The 19,616-nt window shown below is 48.6% G+C and overlaps 2 protein-coding genes across 3 annotated transcripts in view; one reads left to right on the forward strand and one right to left on the reverse strand.

The window, feature by feature from the left end:
- Tmem63a (transmembrane protein 63A) overlaps positions 1–19,228 on the forward strand; it is a 37,666-nt gene extending 18,438 nt beyond the window's left edge. For both annotated transcript variants that reach the window (XM_027954749.2, XM_027954750.2), the window contains 16 exons: positions 280–388; positions 1,572–1,642; positions 4,280–4,360; positions 4,650–4,773; positions 4,877–5,010; positions 6,140–6,277; positions 7,479–7,632; positions 9,966–10,072; positions 10,218–10,304; positions 10,843–10,905; positions 12,845–13,007; positions 13,683–13,788; positions 14,782–14,949; positions 15,721–15,836; positions 16,180–16,242; positions 17,490–19,228. In XM_027954749.2, the coding sequence (XP_027810550.2) occupies positions 280–388; positions 1,572–1,642; positions 4,280–4,360; positions 4,650–4,773; positions 4,877–5,010; positions 6,140–6,277; positions 7,479–7,632; positions 9,966–10,072; positions 10,218–10,304; positions 10,843–10,905; positions 12,845–13,007; positions 13,683–13,788; positions 14,782–14,949; positions 15,721–15,836; positions 16,180–16,242; positions 17,490–17,657 (1,852 nt within the window). In that variant the 3' untranslated portion in view covers positions 17,658–19,228. The remainder of the gene's footprint in view (positions 1–279; positions 389–1,571; positions 1,643–4,279; positions 4,361–4,649; positions 4,774–4,876; positions 5,011–6,139; positions 6,278–7,478; positions 7,633–9,965; positions 10,073–10,217; positions 10,305–10,842; positions 10,906–12,844; positions 13,008–13,682; positions 13,789–14,781; positions 14,950–15,720; positions 15,837–16,179; positions 16,243–17,489) is intronic.
- The window catches only part of Ephx1 (epoxide hydrolase 1), a 36,500-nt gene continuing 36,085 nt past the window's right edge, over positions 19,202–19,616 (reverse strand). The window contains exon 9 of the mRNA XM_027954751.2: positions 19,202–19,594. Within this exon, the coding sequence (XP_027810552.2) occupies positions 19,393–19,594 (202 nt within the window). The 3' untranslated portion in view covers positions 19,202–19,392. The remainder of the gene's footprint in view (positions 19,595–19,616) is intronic.

Consider the following 19,616-nt stretch of genomic DNA (forward strand, 5'->3'; position numbering starts at 1 on the left):
GTGAACACGACGCAGGCAGCTGCTGTTTGCAGGGGGTTTAGGAATCACAGAGGGTCCCGTGGATCTAGAGTTCATTTTTCAGGATAGGGACAGGGACCTCTCTGAAGTATTTATAAGGGTGAAGGGGTATTGGCTACATGGCCTCTGTTGGATGCTCTCTTGTGATGAAACCATTGGCACTCAGCATGATGCCCACTGAAGGTCACCTGGCCTCAGCCCATGCCCCCAACCCTGTTGCCTGGGAGCACAGCCCTGATGTTAGGTGGTGTCCCCCCTTAGCAATGACCTTCTTTGGCTGCACACCATCTTTGCTGTCATTTACCTCATCCTCACCGTGGGCTTCATGCGGCACCACACCCAGTCCATCAAGTACAAAGAAGAGAGCCTGGTAAGTGAGGCAAGGGGTCTGGGACATGTGTGAGGAGGGGCGTGGGTGGGAGCCAGAGGGGAACAGCCTCCCAGTTGAGCCATTGGACCATGACAGCAATGAGCTCAGGGAGGAGCCTCTAGAATCTGCCTGGATAATCATACTCTCACTTGACATTATCTTTTTGTTGTTGTTGTTATTTTAATTTCCTGTGGATTGTTTTAAGATTTGGATATTTTGCTAAACAAGATGGTGCACGCCTGTAATCCCCAGCAGCTTGGGAGGCTGAGGCAGGAGGATTGCAAGTTCAAAGCCAGCCTCAGCAATGGCGAGGCTCTAAGCAACTCAGTGAGACCTTCTCTCTAAATAAAATGCAAAATAGGGCTGGGGACGTGGCCCAGGGGTTGAGTGACTCTGAGTTCAATCCCTGGTACCAAAATAAATAAATAAATAAAATAAAAGATTTGGATATTTTGCCCCAAATCATTCTTTTTTTTTTTTTTAAACAGGCAAAGCATAGATTTATTGAAAATGAAAGTGAGAAGTAACACTCTGTAAAGTAGAATAGAGTGGGCCAAGAGAGAGTCAATGTCTGGCTATTTTTGTCTTACATGCTGAGCTGTGTGGTGTTCCCCCTTCCAGCATGGACCTGATTGAATTCCCTGCTCCATCCACACCCTTGCTAACTCGTTCTTTGATCTTTGGGGTTTGGACTTGTACTTTCTGACGTTGAGTAAAGAAGTTTAGTTTGAGGGACTACGGGTGTAGCTTAGTGGTACAGTGATTGGCTAGCATGCACAAGGCTCTGGTTCAAATGCAAAAATACAACCAGAAACAGAAAAAAAAAAAAAAAAGTTTAGGTTGAGGCAGTCCTTCTTTGTGTGACTTGGTCCCAGGCCTGGGTCTTCCTCTGTATTCTGTGTGACCCATTTGAATCACAATCTTCTCTGGGTTCTTTCTCAGTCTCCTGCCCTGCAAAGGAGGCTCAGAGAGTTGCTTTGGAAATGGATTCTTCTGTATCCCAGAAGGGGATGCTGTATAAATAACATGCTCCAGGGCTTGCCAAGGCCATGAGAAAAGAAAACCCAAGCTGTCTAATTTTCTATTGTTTTCTCTCAGGAGGCTTGAATGGGGTACAGACCTGGGCCCACTCAGATCCCGGCTTGCCTCCGTGACTTTTCTTCCTGTCATGTTTTTCTGGCAGGTGAGAAGGACCTTATTCATCACAGGACTCTCCAGAGATGCCAAAAAAGAGACAGTGGAGAGCCACTTTCGGTAAGCAGGGCTGAGGGACACAGAAGGGGAGCTGAGTCCCTCCAGGGGACAGCTTAGGATGTTGAGAAGTTGTCAGGGAGCATTCTGGAGTCAAGCAGAGGCCTTGGTTGGTGTAGTTCTGAAAAGACTTGGATGGACATCATCCTAGGACTGGTCCAGGTGCCCTGTGCTCTGTATCCCAGGGCTTCCTAAACCAAGGCTGGGAAGCTCTGGGATAGTCCCAGAGGATAGTCCTAACATAGTACCCTCAGGCAGGTACCTTAGGTGAACACCTTATGTCTTCCACTTGGGTATGCAGGTGAGATCCGAGAAGGACTGGCACTGCCACAAAGGCATTGAATGGCTGCTGTGTGCTGGCTCTGTTTGTGCTATACAAGGGATAGGGGTGGGGTGGCCCATTCTCTTCAAATAACCATGGCTGCGCCACATTGACCATAGTGTCCAGAGTGTGGACCAGGGCACAGGTGCAAAGAAACATCTTGAGAGTATGTGGGAAAAGAAAATTGTTCACCCTGGAGTCTGAGTGTCTACTTTGCCAAGTAAGAGCTACGTAAGCGGAGCTTTTCTGCCAACCACGAACTAGAGTCTATGGCAGAAGGATCTCAGGTGCCTGCATTTGTTGGCTTATCCACTCAGAAGGAGCACTCTGCTGGAGCACTCTGCCCAGCTCTGGCCTTCCATGTAAAACCTCCTTTCCAACAGACCCTTAGATGCAATTCCTGTAGGTGGAGGCAGGAGGATCTGTATAGCCGAAGGCAGGGAAAAGCCCCAGAGCCTCCAAGGGAACAACTGGCAAGGGGGTGGGGTGGAGCAACAGGCCCCCAAGGCTCAGGGCTGGAGGACTTGAAGGTCAAGCTCCCTTACTGAGGTCTTTCCTATCAATTCAGCAGTCACTAATTTATAGCATGCACTAGAAGTGGGCTACAGTTTAACTTTGTGCTTTTTATGAAGAAAGCACTTGCTAAGCAAATTATTACTATAAACAGAATTGTGAAAGGAATATTTACGATTTTTGAATTAATATTTAATGTTTTTTCAGAAACTGCAAGTATTTTAGAAATAATCACTTCATATAAAGTCTCAACACCACAATCATTTTTCTCTATTCCTTGAAACAATTCCCCCAAATTGCCTGCGAGGCAGCATTTGGAAATAGCAGTTCTACTTCACGTATACACTGAAAGAAGAAAAGAAAGGTCCCCTCATTCCCAAGCAAACATTGTATGACTCACACTTTTTCCTATTTTAAGAATCCTTCTTAGTGAATGCTGTTGCAGTCCATGGGGACCCATGTGTGAATTTCCCTTGTAGCAGAGATACTTAAATGGGGCATCTCTTCCTCGAAGCTCTTATTGGGACCTGAAATAGTCCTATTGATTAGCTGAATAATTTCCACATCTATGGGCTGTCCTCTCACTAGAATGTAAGCTTATCAGGATTTTTTTTTTTTTTTTTGCCACTACTTAGAAGAGTAGTGGGTGGAGATTGACATGGTCTTGATGTCCCCAAGAGTACAATTGTGTGTATGGTGAGATGACATTGTGTGGTGGCAATGGACATCAACCACTCACAAGTTACGTGACCTTGGGCAAAGCCACTTAGAATTTGTGGGCTTCAGTTTACACATTTGTAAAATGGGGACAAAGGATGAGGATGCAGTTTGGTGGTAGAGTGCTAGCCTAGCATGTGCAAGGCCCTAGGTTGGATCCCCTGTACTGCCAAAAAATAAAATAATGTCAAAAACTCACAGGTTATGATGAGGATTACATATGTTAACATATATAACAGTATCTGGCCAATAATAATTGATTACATATTTTGCTGATTGTTGATACGTGTGTAGACACTTGATTGATTGCAATGTTTTGCTTTCATTAGACCTACTGAAGGTCTCTGACCTTCACAAAGTTTATGAACTGACTAGGATTTCAATGATAGCCCAGGATAGATATTACCCTAGGACAAATGATAAATCTCTTCCTTTGGGTAGGTAGAAGGAATAACAGATGTGGGATTTGTTTGGTTGTTTGTTTGGTGGTGGGGATGGAACCCAGGGCAAGTTCCACCACTGAGCCACACCCCAGCCCTGATGTATTCAAATTTCCCCATGAGAAGTACCTGCTGATTGAAAGCCAAGTAGATATAAACTTGTCAGTTTTAAGACAGTTACCTTCAGGATATTAAAAAAAAAAAAAAAAAGTCTCTTTGGCCAGATGTGGTAGTGCACACCTGTCATCCCAGCTACTTGGGAGGCTGAGGCAGGAGGAACACAAATTTAAGGCCAACCTGGGAAATTTTGTGAGATTCTATCTCCAAAAATATAAAGGGCTGGGATGAAGGTCAGGGGTAGAATGCTTTCTTAGCATATTTGCAAAGCCCTGGGTTCTAGCCCAGCATCACCAAAAGAAAAAACAAAACAAAACAAAACATTTTTTTCAAACTTCAAAATTTCAGATTTCAAAAATTTTCCCCTTTTGGGGAATAAAAGACAAACAGAAAAGAGGTCTCTGCTGGCACAGAAACTAGTAGCCTGAATGCTTTACCATTCTTTCCTTTGGTGATTGGGGGCAATTTGTCCCTCCTGATCTGGTCACTCTTCCAATGACTGTCTTTTGCCTTGGCCTGCCCTGGCCACAGGGATGCATATCCCACATGTGAGGTGGTGGATGTCCAGCTGTGCTACAACGTGGCCAAGCTCATCTACCTGTGCAGGGAGAGGTAAGGGAGGGTTGCTGGAGTGTGCCTTGGTTCACCTGTCCTGGAGCTTTCTGACCCCTTGTCCCCTGAATGTCCAACTTCTTCCTGGCTATCCTGGGATCCCTCCACTGAGAAGGGAGAAGGGTGGTCTTTCCCTTTTGTGGTTCAAAAAACTCAACTCCCATTCTGTCCTGGTGACAGATGGTGTGCATGAGGCCCTGGTGACAGACTGTGTGCAAGGGACCCCTGTCCATAGGACTATGAGTCTGACACTTGTGCCCTATCTCCAACCCCACTCTCATCTCTACAGAAAGAAGACAGAGAAGAGCCTGACTTATTACACAAATCTGCAGATGAAGACTGGTCTGGCAACCCTCATCAACCCCAAGCCCTGTGGCCAGTTTTGCTGCTGTGAAGTGAAGGGCTGTGAGAGGGTGAGGGCCCCACATCCCTGCCAGGAGCAGGGGCACTGATGTAGGGGTGCTCCTGACACCTGTCCAGGGCCGCATCACTCCAAGGGGCTGTGTCTTCTGGCAGGAGGATGCCATCTCTTACTACACACGCCTGAAGGACAGGCTGATAGAGAGGATCTCGGCAGAGGAATGCCATGTCCAGGATCAGCCCCTGGGGATGGCCTTTGTCACCTTCCAGGAGAAGTCCATGGCCACCTAGTGAGTAGGAACCCATCCCGGGCCCTTTCTTAGCTGACTCCCAGGCCCCATCTGGATAACTTGCTTTCTATTCTGGGTAGAGGCCACCCTACCATTCCTCCTTCAGGGAACCCAACCCATGTTTGTGTGACAGCTGACAGGGCTTGGCCTGGGGTGATTCACCTGACTCCTGTTGGGCTGATGTGGCCTGGTCCACTGCCAGGCTCTCACCAGCTGCTCCAGGGATCCTTCCCTTGGGCTCTGTGTCTAGCATTCTGAGTGGATGCTCCCTCCTTGCAGACATCTGCTCTAGAACCGCAGAGGCTTCTGCTCACAGGCCCAATGTGTAGCTGGGAGGGAGGACCCATGGGGGACACTATGGTATTCACAGCTTTGGGAAGTCTGGAGCTATAAACTCATAAAGTGCTCCTACACCTGAGACCTTGGTGTCACCTTGCCTTGGGAACAGCAGGGTGTAGGTTGGGAGTGGGATGAGGAAAGGAGGAGGCCACGCCAGCGCCCCTTCCTCTGCCTTCACTGTCTCTGGCATGATGACCTTGGTTATGGACTCTTGGATGTTACTCACTGGGGTCCCTGCCTCAGACCCAGGGGTGCGAGGAGGCCAGTAGGAAGGGAGACAGGAGTCAAGAGGTGTTGGGTTCTTCATGGGAGGCCAAATGGGGAAAGAGTGGAGATGATGAGGGTGCAGGTGGGTGTCCTGGGAGGGAGTTTAGGATCAGGCAGTGTATGATGTGGCCTAATGCTGTCAGGCTAGGGGTGAAGGGAAGATATGGAAAGGTGAAGCCCCTGGGCTGGCAGCAGACTCAGATCAGAGCTCCAGCCTCATGGGCAGGTGGAGGGAGTGGCCCTCGGAGGAGCATTGTGTTGGGGAAGTGCAAACAGCGGGCTAACTGGGTGAGCCTGTTTCCTTGTGTATGAAATGGGACCAGTAATCCCTTGCTGCAGGGTGAGGATTAAAAAAAACTTAAAAAAGATGTAGTGTGCCAAGCATGACACCTCTTTCACTACAATAAGAGAATGTTAAAGCAAAGACCTGTGCTGTGCAGCTCCCACTTTTCCTTGGTCCCCATTTGATGTATGTGGTACCTCAGCTGAGCTGGGCCCTGACTGGTTCTGCATTTCCTGGCAGCATCCTGAAAGACTTCAACGCCTGCAAGTGTCAAGGCCTTCGGTGCAAAGGTGAGCCCCAGCCGTCTTCCTACAGCAGAGAACTCTGCATCTCCAACTGGACAGTTACCTTTGCCTCGTACCCAGAGGACATCTGCTGGTGAGCTCCCAGGCCAGGGAAGGGGTGGAAGAGAGACCTGGGCTCCTGCTGGGCCATCCTGTCACCCAGGGCATAGGTGTGACCTGACATTGAGTGGAGATCTACACATGTCTTGTGTAATTCACTGGGCCCAGGTGCCATGATGTACTCTATGTGGCCCAACTGGGATGTCCACACCTAGCTCTTGCCTCCACTGTTACTCCCTAGCATTCAAACAGTGTCCAGCAAAAAGATAATATGAACTCTATATGTAATTTAAATTTCCTAGTAGGTCTGTTAAAAAAGGAAACCATTTAAGTTAATATTAATAATATATCTCTCCTAATATACCCAAAATGTTAACACTGGCAGAGGTAATTATTTTTTTAATTGAGACTTCTTTACATTCTCTTTTACATGCTTAGTCTTAGAAAGCTATTGCATGTTTTATTCTTCTAGCACTTCTCAGTTGAGACCATATTTCAAGTGCTCATTAACACATGTAGCTTATGGCTACCACATTATACATACAGCACAGCTGGTGAGCCAAGCTATCCCCAGAGCCATGGAGGAGACTTAAGTATAGTGGATGCTGAGGATGGAGGCCCAGCCTGGCTGCCTGTCCAGAGTGGCCTCTGGTACCTGCACAGAAGGAGTTCTGGATGCCTATCTCCACTGAATTTAAGTTTAGCCTCTGACAGTTTTGCTTGCTGGTTCAAACTTGTGATTGATTTGTATGGTCTGTTCTTGGTGGAAATGAGGGTCCAGGGCAGGCTCCAGCTGTGCCTGTGCCCCTTTTTCTCTGCCTTTTACCTCCTTGCACCCCAACCTATGGTACCATTGGGAAGAATGTGTTGCTAGTCACAGGGCATTGCAGATGTCGAAAAAAGGTCACGCTGGAGCTTTGTTTGGTCCATTTGGGTGCTCGTGACATCTCTTTGGTAGGTTTTGGTTCCCAGACTCTGGCGAGGAGCCACGTCAGCAGTGAATAGTGTTTTTCTGTCTGAGCTGGGGAACTGAAACTCGGCCTTCTTGTAGCTGAAGGCCAGTGCAGAGAACTTGACTTTACTCCTGAAGGCCAAGTACTACATACTCAGCCAGAGCCCCCAGGCTGGTCTCCTGGCATGTCTAAATCTGACCTTCTCACCCACCTAAGCACTGCTGGCACTGTTGGCCTATGCCTGGGAGATAAGCATTTGGGCCTGTGTCCCCCCCTCTGCAGGAAGAACCTCTCCATCCAGGGCCTCCGCTGGTGGCTCCAGTGGCTGGGCATCAACTTCACCCTCTTCATAGTGCTGTTTTTCCTGACCACACCCTCCATCATCCTGTCCACCATGGACAAGTTCAATGTCACCAAACCCATCCATGCATTAAATGTGAGTGACTGTGCTGCGAGGCCCATCCAGGAGGGCCAGCAAGAGAGGGGCATCATGGGTGGGGGAGGAATGAGGGTCAAAGGGTTTGGGGGGACTGAACCAGGAGGCCAAATTACTCAGCTCATGTCTGCACTTTTAAACCCCAAGCAGGGGTTTAAAAGCATGACCATGTTTATTACAGTGTTTTTACAGTTAATATGTCTATGTAGATACATTTATTAAGTTAATGGAATCAATCTAAAAATGCTCAACAGAAGGGATCATTTGAGCTGAATGAGACATATTCAGCCTGATAGAATGTTAAGCATCTAATAAAAATTATAAAGGTTTTTTGGCACAGAGGAGGGACTTATGATAAAAGCAGAATGTCAAATTCTCTAATCATTGGTTCCAGGGAATATACAGTGATTCGTGTAAATCGTAGACACTATGGAGAAGGGACAGGAAAGAATGAAAAGCACTTTGTTGATTGGGGTGGCAGGATCATGGATGATGATTTCTTTATGTTTTAGTTTCTCATAATCTCATTTTAAAGTAGTTTATTCTATATAGTTAATGAATGATTTTCAAAATACCTTAGCTGGGGCACAATGACCCATTCCTGTAATTCCAGTGGCTTGGAGGCTGAGGCAGGAGGTTCACAAGTTTGAGGCCAGTCTGAGCAACATAACAAGACCCTGTGTCAAAATAAAAAACAAAAATTTAAGTTTAGGGGGGGGATGTGGCTCAATGGTTAAGCACCCCTGGGTTCAATTTCTGATACCAAAAAAAAAAAAAAAAAAAAAAAAAAGCAAACAAACAACAACAACAAAAAACCCACCTTAGATGGCCAGATGAGGTGGCATACAGCTGTAATCCCAGTAACCTGGAAGGCTGAGGCAGGATTGCAAATTCAAGGTCAGTCTCAGCAACTTAGTGAGATCATGTTTCAAAAACAAAACAAAACAAAAAGCAAAGAAGAATCATTAGAATAACAGCCTGAACACCCTCTAAATAGACATCTATTGAGAAACAATTTTCCCATACTTAACTTTGCTAAAATATCTACCTGGATCTTTTTTCTTTTCTTTTTTCCAATTCCACTGGGCTAATCATCCCTGGGTAATGAATTCTGATTCTGAGTGTTTCACCCAGGAGCTGGGGTTGGAATACCTGCCATAGAATGCTCAGGTTGTGATGATGATCCAGCGAGCTGGTGTGTGGTTGGAGTTCTTATCTGACATGTGATAAAAGGCTACCTAGGTATACATCCAGCAGTTTGATTTAGATTTACAGCAGGTAAATGCTTATTGCCTTTGGTAATCTTTTATAGGGACAAGATCTGTTCTTTTGAAGATGGATTTGCTGGGTTGGGTTCCTCTTTGTCTATTTTACATAAATTGCACTCTTATTTCATCATTTGTGATTCCAGCTTGGGTTTCTTTAAAATACAGTAAGAATTTAGTCTGGTGACAAAGCTCAGTGGTAGAGCAAGTACTTAGGATGTGCAAGGACCTGGTTCTAACCCCAGCACCTAAAAATAGATAAATAAAGCAAAGCAAGGACTTAAAAGATACTTGCAAAGCCATTCCAAGTATAAAACCTTCTAGATTTCATATCCCTTGGTCTTTTACAGTTAATTTACTCTTATCTGATTCAACAGCACTTTTAAGAAATTGTCTTTATAAATCTTTTCAAAATATCCAGCTTAGTTCATTTGTTCATTCTTCCTCTCCCTTTCTTTCATTGGTTGGTTTATTTGTTTTTCAAGGTGCTGGGGATGGAAACCAGGGCCTCAAATGAGCGATGGCAAATACTCTGCCATTGAACTGCACTCTCAGCCCTAGTTTAGTATCCAAAGAGAATTTCTTCCTATTTTTATGTCCATTTAATCAGTGAAAATAATAAGTTAAGTCATATAATGACAATAACAAGTATAACCAGCATAACAGGATTGGGATCAAACAGCACAGCGTCCTGGTAAGCTGCAGTTGGACCAGTGGGAGCTGAATGGGAAGGCCAACTGGAGAGGGGCCCTGGCCTCAAGCTTTGGTCTTCCTTAGCATCAGCCATTCATTTTCTATAGGGAACAGAGATGTTGTCCATCAGATAAATGGAGTTCTGTTATGTGTGAAATTGCCTTCTTTGCTATAAAGAGCTATAGAATCATAAGGGGCTATTATTGTTTATTTGATCAATATTTGAGAACTGTCTACCCTGTACCCAGCACAACATTGATTCTGGAGGATGACCAAGACTCTGCCCCAAGAGTCCACTGAGCCACCATGCCCTCGGGTCAGCTCCTGTGGCCCAGAGCCCCTCCAACTCTCTCTGCTATGGACTTTGTCTTCCAGAACCCGATTGTCAGCCAATTCTTCCCAACACTCCTCCTCTGGTCCTTCTCGGCCCTACTCCCATCCATTGTCTACTACTCTACGCTGCTGGAGTCTCACTGGACCAAGTGAGTGCCCGAGCCTCAACGTCCCCCCACTAAAAAGGACGTCTCTGACACTCCAAGCCAGGGCAATGGGCACATAGCAGGGCCTTAGTTGGGAGCACCTGGAGCTTTTGGGGGACCATAAATACTCATCTCTGACTTCCTGCAGGTCAGGGGAAAACCGGATCATGATGACCAAGGTCTACATATTCTTGATCTTCATGGTGCTGATTCTGCCCTCCCTGGGCCTCACCAGGTATACACCTCTGCCTCCTGTCCTAAATTCAGAATTAGGGCCACCTCTGGGAAGGCTTGCCCCAAGGAGAATGTGAATGGTTTTGGAGCAGATGCAACTCCCTAACAACTTTTAAGCCTGTGCTGTTTACTTGGGTTCCAGTTGTACTGATTAATTGATTCTCCTGAAAATCTCATCTTCCTTAAAAAAAAAAAAAGTCTGCACACAGAACTTATTAGGGACTTCTTCTTAGGGAGGGTCTAATCAGAGCTGTGATTATCTTAAGGAGGGAGGGAAATTTCAGTTAAAAAGCCCCAATGAGTCACATTGTAGTAAGTGGCATTGTAGAGAACAAAGGTAGATCTTAAGATCTGGCCTGTTTTTAGAGTGGAACAAGATGAAAATATATCGTGGTCACATGGAGTGTTAGAAATAAACTCTTAGGGGCTGGGGGTGGGTAGCCCAGTGGTTCAGTTGCAGAGCATGTGTGAGACTCTGGGTTCCATCCCCAGCACTACAAAAAAGAAAAGAAATAAACTGAGATTCATTTGTGTTTCAGTCTGGATTTTTTCTTCCGGTGGCTCTTTGACAAAACTTCCTCTGAGACCTCTATCAGATTGGAGTAAGTATCAGACAGATGGAGTTCTGGAACCACCGTCCTGGGTCCAGGTCCACAGGTCCTCGGTCTGGGGCCACAGTAGAAGGGCTGGGGTGGTAGTCAGGCATCTTGCTACCTGCAACGGTAGGGCCTGGGGCATTATAAGTACCCCTGCCAGGTGCCTGGTACACACCAGGGGAACTGACCCACTTTGTGCTACCCTTGCAGAAATGTGATTAATCTTTTAGGCCAAAACTCAGCAACAGTCATTTCTATTATTTGAATCTTACTTACTGAGCACAGAGCCGCTCAGGGAAAAGGAACTGCTGGGTCTCTGTGGTGCCAGGGAGCAAGGAAGGAGGATAATAATTAAGCACAGCAGCCGGAGAGACTGTCTGGTCTGGGGATTATTTTTGTTGGGAAAATGGGGTTCAATTTATGGCTGATGTGTGTCTTATTAGTATTGTTAACCTATACTACACCCACTGAACAATAATGTTAATTACAAAAGTGCTATGCTAAATCCTTTATACATCTTTTTCTCATTTAACATGTATAACAAGCTATGAGGTACGTATTGTTATTATCTCCATTTTACAGATGAGAAGACTGAGACGCAGAGATTTTGATTAACTCATTTAAGGTTACCCAGCTAATTAGACAGAGTTGGGATTTAAGCCCAGCCTCTATTGCATTGTACTTTGGGGCTAAATATAGGCCCAGAGGCCTGGGATTAACTCTTCCAAGGGTATGTTTGCAGGGCAAACTGGTGAACCTACCTGTAAGGAAGGGGCTAATTATTTTAAGTGAGTTTTTCTGGGTAGGGCAATGATTCGGGAGCTGGCAGCCAGGCCTGTACCCACCTAGCTCTTGTCTAGTTGACAGTGACTTCCAGATTGCCAAATTCAATGGCCAACTCTTAGTTCCTATCTTCTGTGATTTATCAGCAACATCTGACACATTTGATTGAAACTCCCTTCCCTTGAAACGCTATCTTCACTCAGCTCTGGGCCTCTGCTCTCAGCAATCCTGTCCAGTGGCGGCTCCTTCCTAGCTCCTTCAAGTCTCCTTAACTTAGACATTAGCTACCTGAGGGCTCACACTTGGTTCTCTATCCATAGTCCCCCTCTAGGTGACCTCAAGTGCATCCCTGACTTCAGTGCTACTGGGGATGTAACTCCGATGCAGGGTGGCTTAGCATCATGCAGAGGCTTGCAGCACACACGTGCACACGCACTCAGAGAGCAGATTAATCAGTCTACACTGCACCTGCAGACTCTTCTATCCAAATCCCAATCCCTATCTCAACTCCATCTGGAGCTCTGCTGGACATTGCAGATTTTATTTTCCCAAAACCAAATGCTTGATTTTTTATTCCCAAATCTGCCCTCCCACAGTTCCCCCCCCCCCCCTTCCATAATGTCTTTCTAGTTTCTGCAGCAAAAAACCTTGGAGTTCACCTTATATCCTTTCTTTCTCACACCACACCCAGTCTATCTATCTCTAAGATAGATCCAGAATCCCAGGACCATATCTCTCTCCTCCCAGCACCACAGCTGGGAGGATGACAGTAGTAGCTGTCTGCTTGGTCCCCCACCCTTGTGCTGTTCCTTGGAAATGCCAGGCACACACCTCCTTGGAAAGTGTGGGCTCCTTAGAGAGGCCTCTCTCACCACCCTGCTAACATCGTGGACATCCCGCCCTGCTTGAGTTCCCCTGGAGCACTTGCCCGGCATACAGTATATTTGGACATTTGTGTGTATCCCCCAGACGGCACGTAAATGCAAGGACAGCAGAGCGGAAGGCTAAGCTTCAGTCTCCGCGCCTGGCACATAGATGTGCTCCACAAACACATGCCGAATGAGAGAATGAGGCTGAAGCCCTCCAAGGGGCTCCTGCCTCTCCCTCTGGTGGGAAGGAGGCTCCCTGGTTCCCAGCTTACACACCCCGCTGGGTTCCCCAGGTGCGTCTTCCTGCCGGACCAGGGTGCCTTCTTTGTGAACTACATCATTGCCTCAGCCTTCATCGGCAACGGCATGGAACTGCTGCGGCTGCCGGGCCTCATCCTCTACACCTTCCGCATGATCATGGCCAAGACAGCCGCTGACCGCCGGAACGTCAAGCAGGTACCATCCCCTCTCTGACTCCCTTGCTAGAACCCCCGACCTGGATTTACCTGGCCACCTACTAGTGCTAAGTGCTGGGCCAAAGGCTTCTCAAACCTCATCCAGGGCCACTTCTGCCAGAAGCTGCTTTGGAACCTGGAATGTCACCATTTAGATTCCTCTCTATGGGCTAGAGGAGAGAACTTTGGGATTTTTTTTTTCCTTTTTGTACTAGGGTTTAAATTTAGGTTGGGGAGTAGGGGAGAGCTTTACCACTGAGCTATACCCCCAGACCTTTTTATTTTGAAATGACTTCCTAAGTTGATGAGGCTGGCCTCAAATTTGTGATCCTCCTGTCTTAGCCTCCCAAGTCACTGGGATTTCAAGTGTGTACCACCACGCCTGGCAAGGATTTTTACATTTTAACCAGTTTGGTCTCATATACATACATACAAACAACTAAAATCCACAAATTCCTGGGCTGGGGATATAGCTCAGTGATAGAGCTCCTGCTTAGCAAGTATAAGGCCTGCATTTGATCCCCAGCACCACAAGAGAAACTGGATCAGGCTTGGGGAGGGATAGCAAAGACTTCCAGAAGTCTCCTATTTTCCAAGTCCTCCCTAACCCAGCTTAGGCCACCGCTTGGACTGCACCAAGCGGTGTCATGAGCTCCTTACCACCTCTTCCTCCCAGAACCAGGCCTTCGAGTATGAGTTTGGAGCCATGTATGCGTGGATGCTGTGCGTCTTCACTGTCATCATGGCCTACAGCATCACCTGCCCCATCATCGTGCCATTTGGTAAGTGGCCCTGGGGCCTGTTCCAGGGTATGTGGGCAGCTGATTCCACCAAGCCTCCTAGAGAAAGTCATCACCAGGACATTGTGGATCCCAGACACAATGGACCTCTTATAGCCATTAGAACCCAAAGCTGCCAAGGAACCACATGGGACACCAAATCTCATTTTATCTTTAAATAAATTCCTTCCACTGGCCTCCTAGCTATGAAATAAATCCCTTAGTATACTTGTCCCGGTGTGAGGTTCTCTGGCTAGCAGACCATATTATTCTTGGTTGATTTTTTTTTTTTACTCCCCTGGGGATGGAACTCAGGGCCTTGTGCATGCAAATACCTGCTCTACAAAGAGCTACAACATTATCTCCAAAGTGAGAACTTTGGTTATTACTGCATTGTGTTACTTACTGCTAAAGAATCAACCAAGAGGGATTGGGGGTGTAGCTCATTAGCAGGATGCATGCCTAGCATGTCCAGTGCCCTAGGTTCTATGCCCAGTACTGCAAAACAAACAAAAAACAGAACTTGGCAGGCAGGAAAGGTAGCACCCACTTTCTGTGTCCTCCCCTTGGAGTACGATCTTTGGGCATCTGTAGACTGTGAGGATGCAGGAGGGCATGGGGTGCTGAAGTATGGGGGTTCAGTATGGGAGGGCCAGGAAGACTGAGGCCAGGAAGATCGAGGCCAGGAAGATTGAGGCCAGGCATCTCCATGTGAAACAGCCTTTCCCAAGATGATTCTAGAATTTCATTGTTCCATGAGGACAGAATCACAGACATTGCCATTCTTTGGGGGTCAGGAGAAAGTGAGGAAAGATGCAGAAAAGGAGAGAAATAGAGAACCAGCAGGTAGGTTGCACATTTTGCCTAATTTCAGGTTTAAGCCATAGATCAGCAGCCTGATCACTTCTCCATGCCAAAAATTGCTATCCTGAGGAAAGGGACAGAGATGCCCTTGGGGCCTAGCAGGGACTCCAGCTCACAGCCCCACCTCTGCAGGCCTCATCTACATTCTGCTCAAGCACATGGTGGATCGACACAACCTCTACTTTGCTTACCTTCCCGCCAAGCTGGAGAAGAGGATCCACTTTGCTGCAGTGAACCAGGCCTTGGCTGCTCCCATCCTCTGCCTCTTCTGGCTCTTCTTCTTCTCCTTCCTGCGCCTGGGTGAGTGGCCTTTCTGACCTGGGGCCCCAGCCCTTGGCCTCATATTCCTGCATCCCTCTAGCCTATCAGATCCCTTGCTGCTTTAATGGTATCAACTTGGTGTCCAATCAGAACATGGTGCCCCAGGGTGAGGCTGGTTGGGCATCCAATCAGAATGTGGTGCCCCAGGGGGAGGCTAGGTTGGTTATCCAATTAGAATGTGGTGTTAACCTAGCCTCTGAGCTAGCTGAAGCTCGGGTATAACCTCCTGAAGGCCTGGTCAGTTGCCTCAGACCTCCTTAGGGAGAAGACATTCCCTTTATCAATTCTGGTGGCACTGAACTCAAGGGTATGGGAAAACTGGTCCAGATTGCTTGGGTGTTGTGGAGGAGTCCAGGTCCTCACAACTTATAAAACAGAGGAGATGGGGCATGCTGGAGGGAAAACTGACCCTTTCAGGAAAAAGAAAAAGAAGACATGTGACTCTGCCACAGTCAGGCTGGGAGAGCCTCCATCCTACCTAGCCCAGGGTTGTCTCTCCCAGAGACTGGAGGGAACTGTCCCAGCAAGGACGCTGTAAATGGCCATTGACTTGGCCTCCCAGTGCCTGAAATCTGACCAGGGATAATGGTCACCATTCCACGGATCACTCTCTGTGCTCCTGGCTGTGTGAGAACACCATTCTACCTGCTGGAGTGTGGGGTGGGGTGAAGATAGGGAGAATTCACACACAATTCCTGCACCAGGTGTGGCCTCCACCCCTTCCTCCAAGGCTGGCATCTCTGTCCCCAGGTCTGAAGGCCCCTGCCACCTTGTTCGCCTTCCTGGTTGTGCTGCTCACCATCCTGGTCTGCCTGGCCTACACTTGCTTTGGATGTTTCAAGCACTTCAGCCCTCTGAACTACAAGGTACAGGGCCCCCTCCTCTGCTGCCCAGCGAGGATGCTGGAGAAGACCGCGGGTTCCCCTCCACCCCTTCCATATCCACACAGCAACAGCCTTCTCCAGATTGTATTTATTCCTTGGAAAGGCGTGGGTAGTTGGGTGTGATGTGAAGCTTCCCTCCTTTCCCTCATCCCTGCTCCCAGCACCCACACCCTATCCCACTTGGGGCTGGGCTGCTGGGAGCCTGGTGCCAGGGGGTACTGTTATTCTGCATGTTAATAGTCATTTGTTTGGAGGTTGGTTTGGAGGGGCTAGTTCAGGGAGATCCGTTTTGTTTATCATTGTGCATCTTTGCTGTTATCTGCAGACAGAAGAATCATCAAGTGACAAAGGAAGTGAGACGGAGGCCCAAGTGCCCCTACCATTCACAGTAAGCTGTCTTTATCTATCTTTACCCCTGAGTGCTTGTTGCTCTGTCTCACTCTGGTGGTAGAGGTTCCCTTCAGACAGGTTCTGGCTGATGTGCTTTGATCGTCTCTTGTTAGGATAGAAATCCCTTGATCACACGGCAGGCAAGTTTCGGAATTAATGTGAATGGAGAAAGAATCCCTAGTCCCTCTGGATATTTTAACCTGCATATCTGAAGCCACATCAGTCACTGGGAAGATAATTGGTCTTGGCGGATGTTTGCCCATCCCCCTAGGTTCAGTTCCGTGCTCACTTTTCCTCTCTGCATATCTAATGTCTGATGAGTCTGGGGCATAGTGAACGCCATCAGGAGCCCTGTGGTTGGACGAAGCTTTACCACCAGTCATTCACCCACCTGTGTGGTCCTCCACTAGGCACCAAGAGGTGTCAATGTAGTCCCCCCTTGAGTTCAACAAATGGATGATGCACCTGCCTCAGAGTGAGGCATAATGCTCAAAAGATACCAGGACTCTTACTGGGCCAGTTCACCCTGCCTCTGGTCTCCAGTGTCCTCCTCTCAGAGTGGGGCAAGATCCCAAAGCCACAGGATGCCACAGCTGTGACTGCTGGTCATCCTGACATATGTGAGGCCAAGGTGGTGGCTGATCTCATTAGCAGTGTTCTTTCCAGTGTCTGCCTCCTCTATGTCAGGCACTCTTATCAGTGTCTGTCCTTGGACAAGCCCCAGAGGAAAAGGTCTTCAGAGAGATTCATTACCCAGAGACACCTGTGGCTATGCAAGCCAGCCAAGGGGAAAGCAGGGCAGTGGGAGGGTGTAAATGCTTCATTCTCAGCCTGGGTCTGGGGAGGGGTGGGGCAGGACGGTATTGGGGGTGGGCTGGAGCCTGGAGTGGGGAGGATGCATAATCTCTACAGACTTGCCTCTGTAGAAAGACTTGTTTCCTCTATAAAGTGAAAGTTCTCCTAGAATCCATTGCTAGGAAGTTGTTTCTTCTGAGAAATGAAGGAAACTTTTCTGTTGTGCTTCCTTCTATATGATCACGAGAACTGTGTCATTGGTTGTGTTTTCTGTTTTGCCCTGGCTGCTGGGAAATTCTGCAATTGGCATATTTTGTGCCCTGACGTCCTAAGGTGATGCTGTTATTTCTTTGCATGGGTCCTTCAGCTGGAAGGAGGGGCCCTAGGGGAATGGGTATGGAATCTCATGCCTGCCACCACCCAGACACTAATTCCCCTATCTGTTGACAGCCCTATGTGCCCCGGATTCTGAATGGTTTGGCCTCGGAGAGGACAGCCCTGTCCCCGCAGCAGCAACAGACCTATGGCGCCATCCATAACATCAGCGGGACTCTCCCTGGACAGCACTTAGCCCAGAGCCCTGCGGACAGTGTGGTCTCTGCCTACCAGGAGGCCTGAGGGTGGGCAAGCTGCTGGTCTGGGCCAGGCTCAGGAGCCCCAGAGAAGACTCAGGTGGAAAAGCAGATTGACTGCAACCCCTACCAAGTTCAGGACTTCTTTCCATCTGTTTTAAGCCCCATTGTTCTGAAAATATAGAACCAGAAGGGTCTGGGACTCAGGCCCTTAGCTGAGGGGGAAGGGTTGGGGCGGCCAGGTTAAGAGCCATCAAGTGGGTCCTCTTTTTTTCTGCTCACAGCAGAAGTGTGGGGAACAGCTGTGGCTCTCCACCCTCATTTGCTCACCTGTGATTCTGCACATTTCTATTCCCAGCCACCTCCTGAGCAAGCTTCCAGCTCTAGCAGTCCCAGTGGTTTATAGCCAAGATCATGTGCTGGAATTTTGTTCCCCAGCAAAGATTATGTTGGATGAGAAGGAGAAATTGTCTCTCTGAGTACCCAACACAGCCTGTCCCTCTACAGGCTCATGGACGACTAGTGACCAGAAAGCCTGCAGCGATCACGTCTGAGATGAAACCTAGAGGGGAGTCCAGCACCCCGCTGGCCCTAGCCAGGCAGCCCTCCAGGCTGCTCCTGAAGTGAGCTGGGGGAGCTGGGGTAGGAGCACCAGTACCGGCTGCAGCAGGCTCCTGCCAGCTGTGTAGGTTTTTATCATGTTGCCAGGGATTCTGTGACTCGGTAAGGGAGAGATGATGAGGATCAGGGGACAGAGGTGAGCCCCTTCTTCAAAAAAGGGGCATCTTCTTCAAGACAAGATTGGGGAGAAAGGCAGAGAAAATGAGGGTCACTAATAAAGTGCCCGTTGGGCTAGGTTGGTGAGATCTGGTCTCAGGGCAAGTGTGTGGGGTTCACTCCAGGGCGGCTCCCTCCAGGCTCAAGATGGGTAGGGGCAGTGCTCAGGTCTTTCTTGGAGCCAAGGGAGGCCAGTGTGGTTAAGTAGAGAGGAGTGGAGGAGGTGTCTGGGCTGGATGCAGGACTATCTGCTGCCCTTGAGCTGCGACCCCAGCAGGAAGTACTGGCAGCACCTTGTCTTTTTCCTTCCTTCAGGATCCGGGGGCTGGGACCCGTCTGAACTTTTGCCCAGACACCTCCTTCCTGCTGCCTCCAGAGGGCGCCAGAGGCACAAGGGCTTGGCAAGATGCAGCAGAGGCCAGGGGCGCTGCCGAGGGCCCTGTGAGTGGGGCAGTTTCGGTGCACAAAGGCTTCCTCTAGTCCAGTGGCGCTCTGTAGGCGCCACCTGCGCTGGCCCACGGTCCCTGCCAGGCCTGGGCTTTCCATGTCATCTCACACTGAGCCCCTCAGGCACGCCTCTGCTGAGTGACATTGATCCTGAGAGGGGCTAGAGTAGCACCACCTGTCCTTTGGGGCTGCCTCCTACAGGGTAGTCCTGGCCAGTGACCTTGGCCCCCCAAAGCTTCTCCTACCCTTATGAGTGAGGAGGGGCAGCAGAGGGCCGCAAGGGGGGCCCTTCTCTGTACAAATGTGGACCCACGGGCTCTCCTCTAAAAGGGGCGCTCCAGACATGCTGTTTGGTTCCAGCCACTCTTAGAAGTAAAATCATTTATTATGAAAGCCATGTTGTACAGTGGGTGTGGATGACAGTGGAGGGGTAAGCTGGGCTCCCAGAGAGGGCAGGGGACAAAAGCAAGCCCCATCTTCAGAAAAGGGGCATCTTCTTCAAGACAAGACTGGGGAGCCAGGGCTGCTTCTGAGACCACGGTCAGTCCCCACAGGTGTCACTGTTGCTCTGCCAGTGTAACAAACTTGCGGATGTCCTGGGCGAGCAGCTTTGGCTCCTCAAAGGCAGCGAAGTGGCCTCCTGCCGCCATGTAGGAATAAGAAATGAGTTTGGGGAACTTGGATTTCAGCCACTTTTCTGGAGCATGCAGGATCTCACAAGGGAAGGCAGCAAAGCCGGTGGGCACGAAGACCTTCATCCTAGAAGAACACAGATTCCAAG

This window comes from Marmota flaviventris, chromosome 12 (assembly GCF_047511675.1).
Source record: "Marmota flaviventris isolate mMarFla1 chromosome 12, mMarFla1.hap1, whole genome shotgun sequence".
Lineage (NCBI taxonomy): Eukaryota > Metazoa > Chordata > Mammalia > Rodentia > Sciuridae > Marmota > Marmota flaviventris.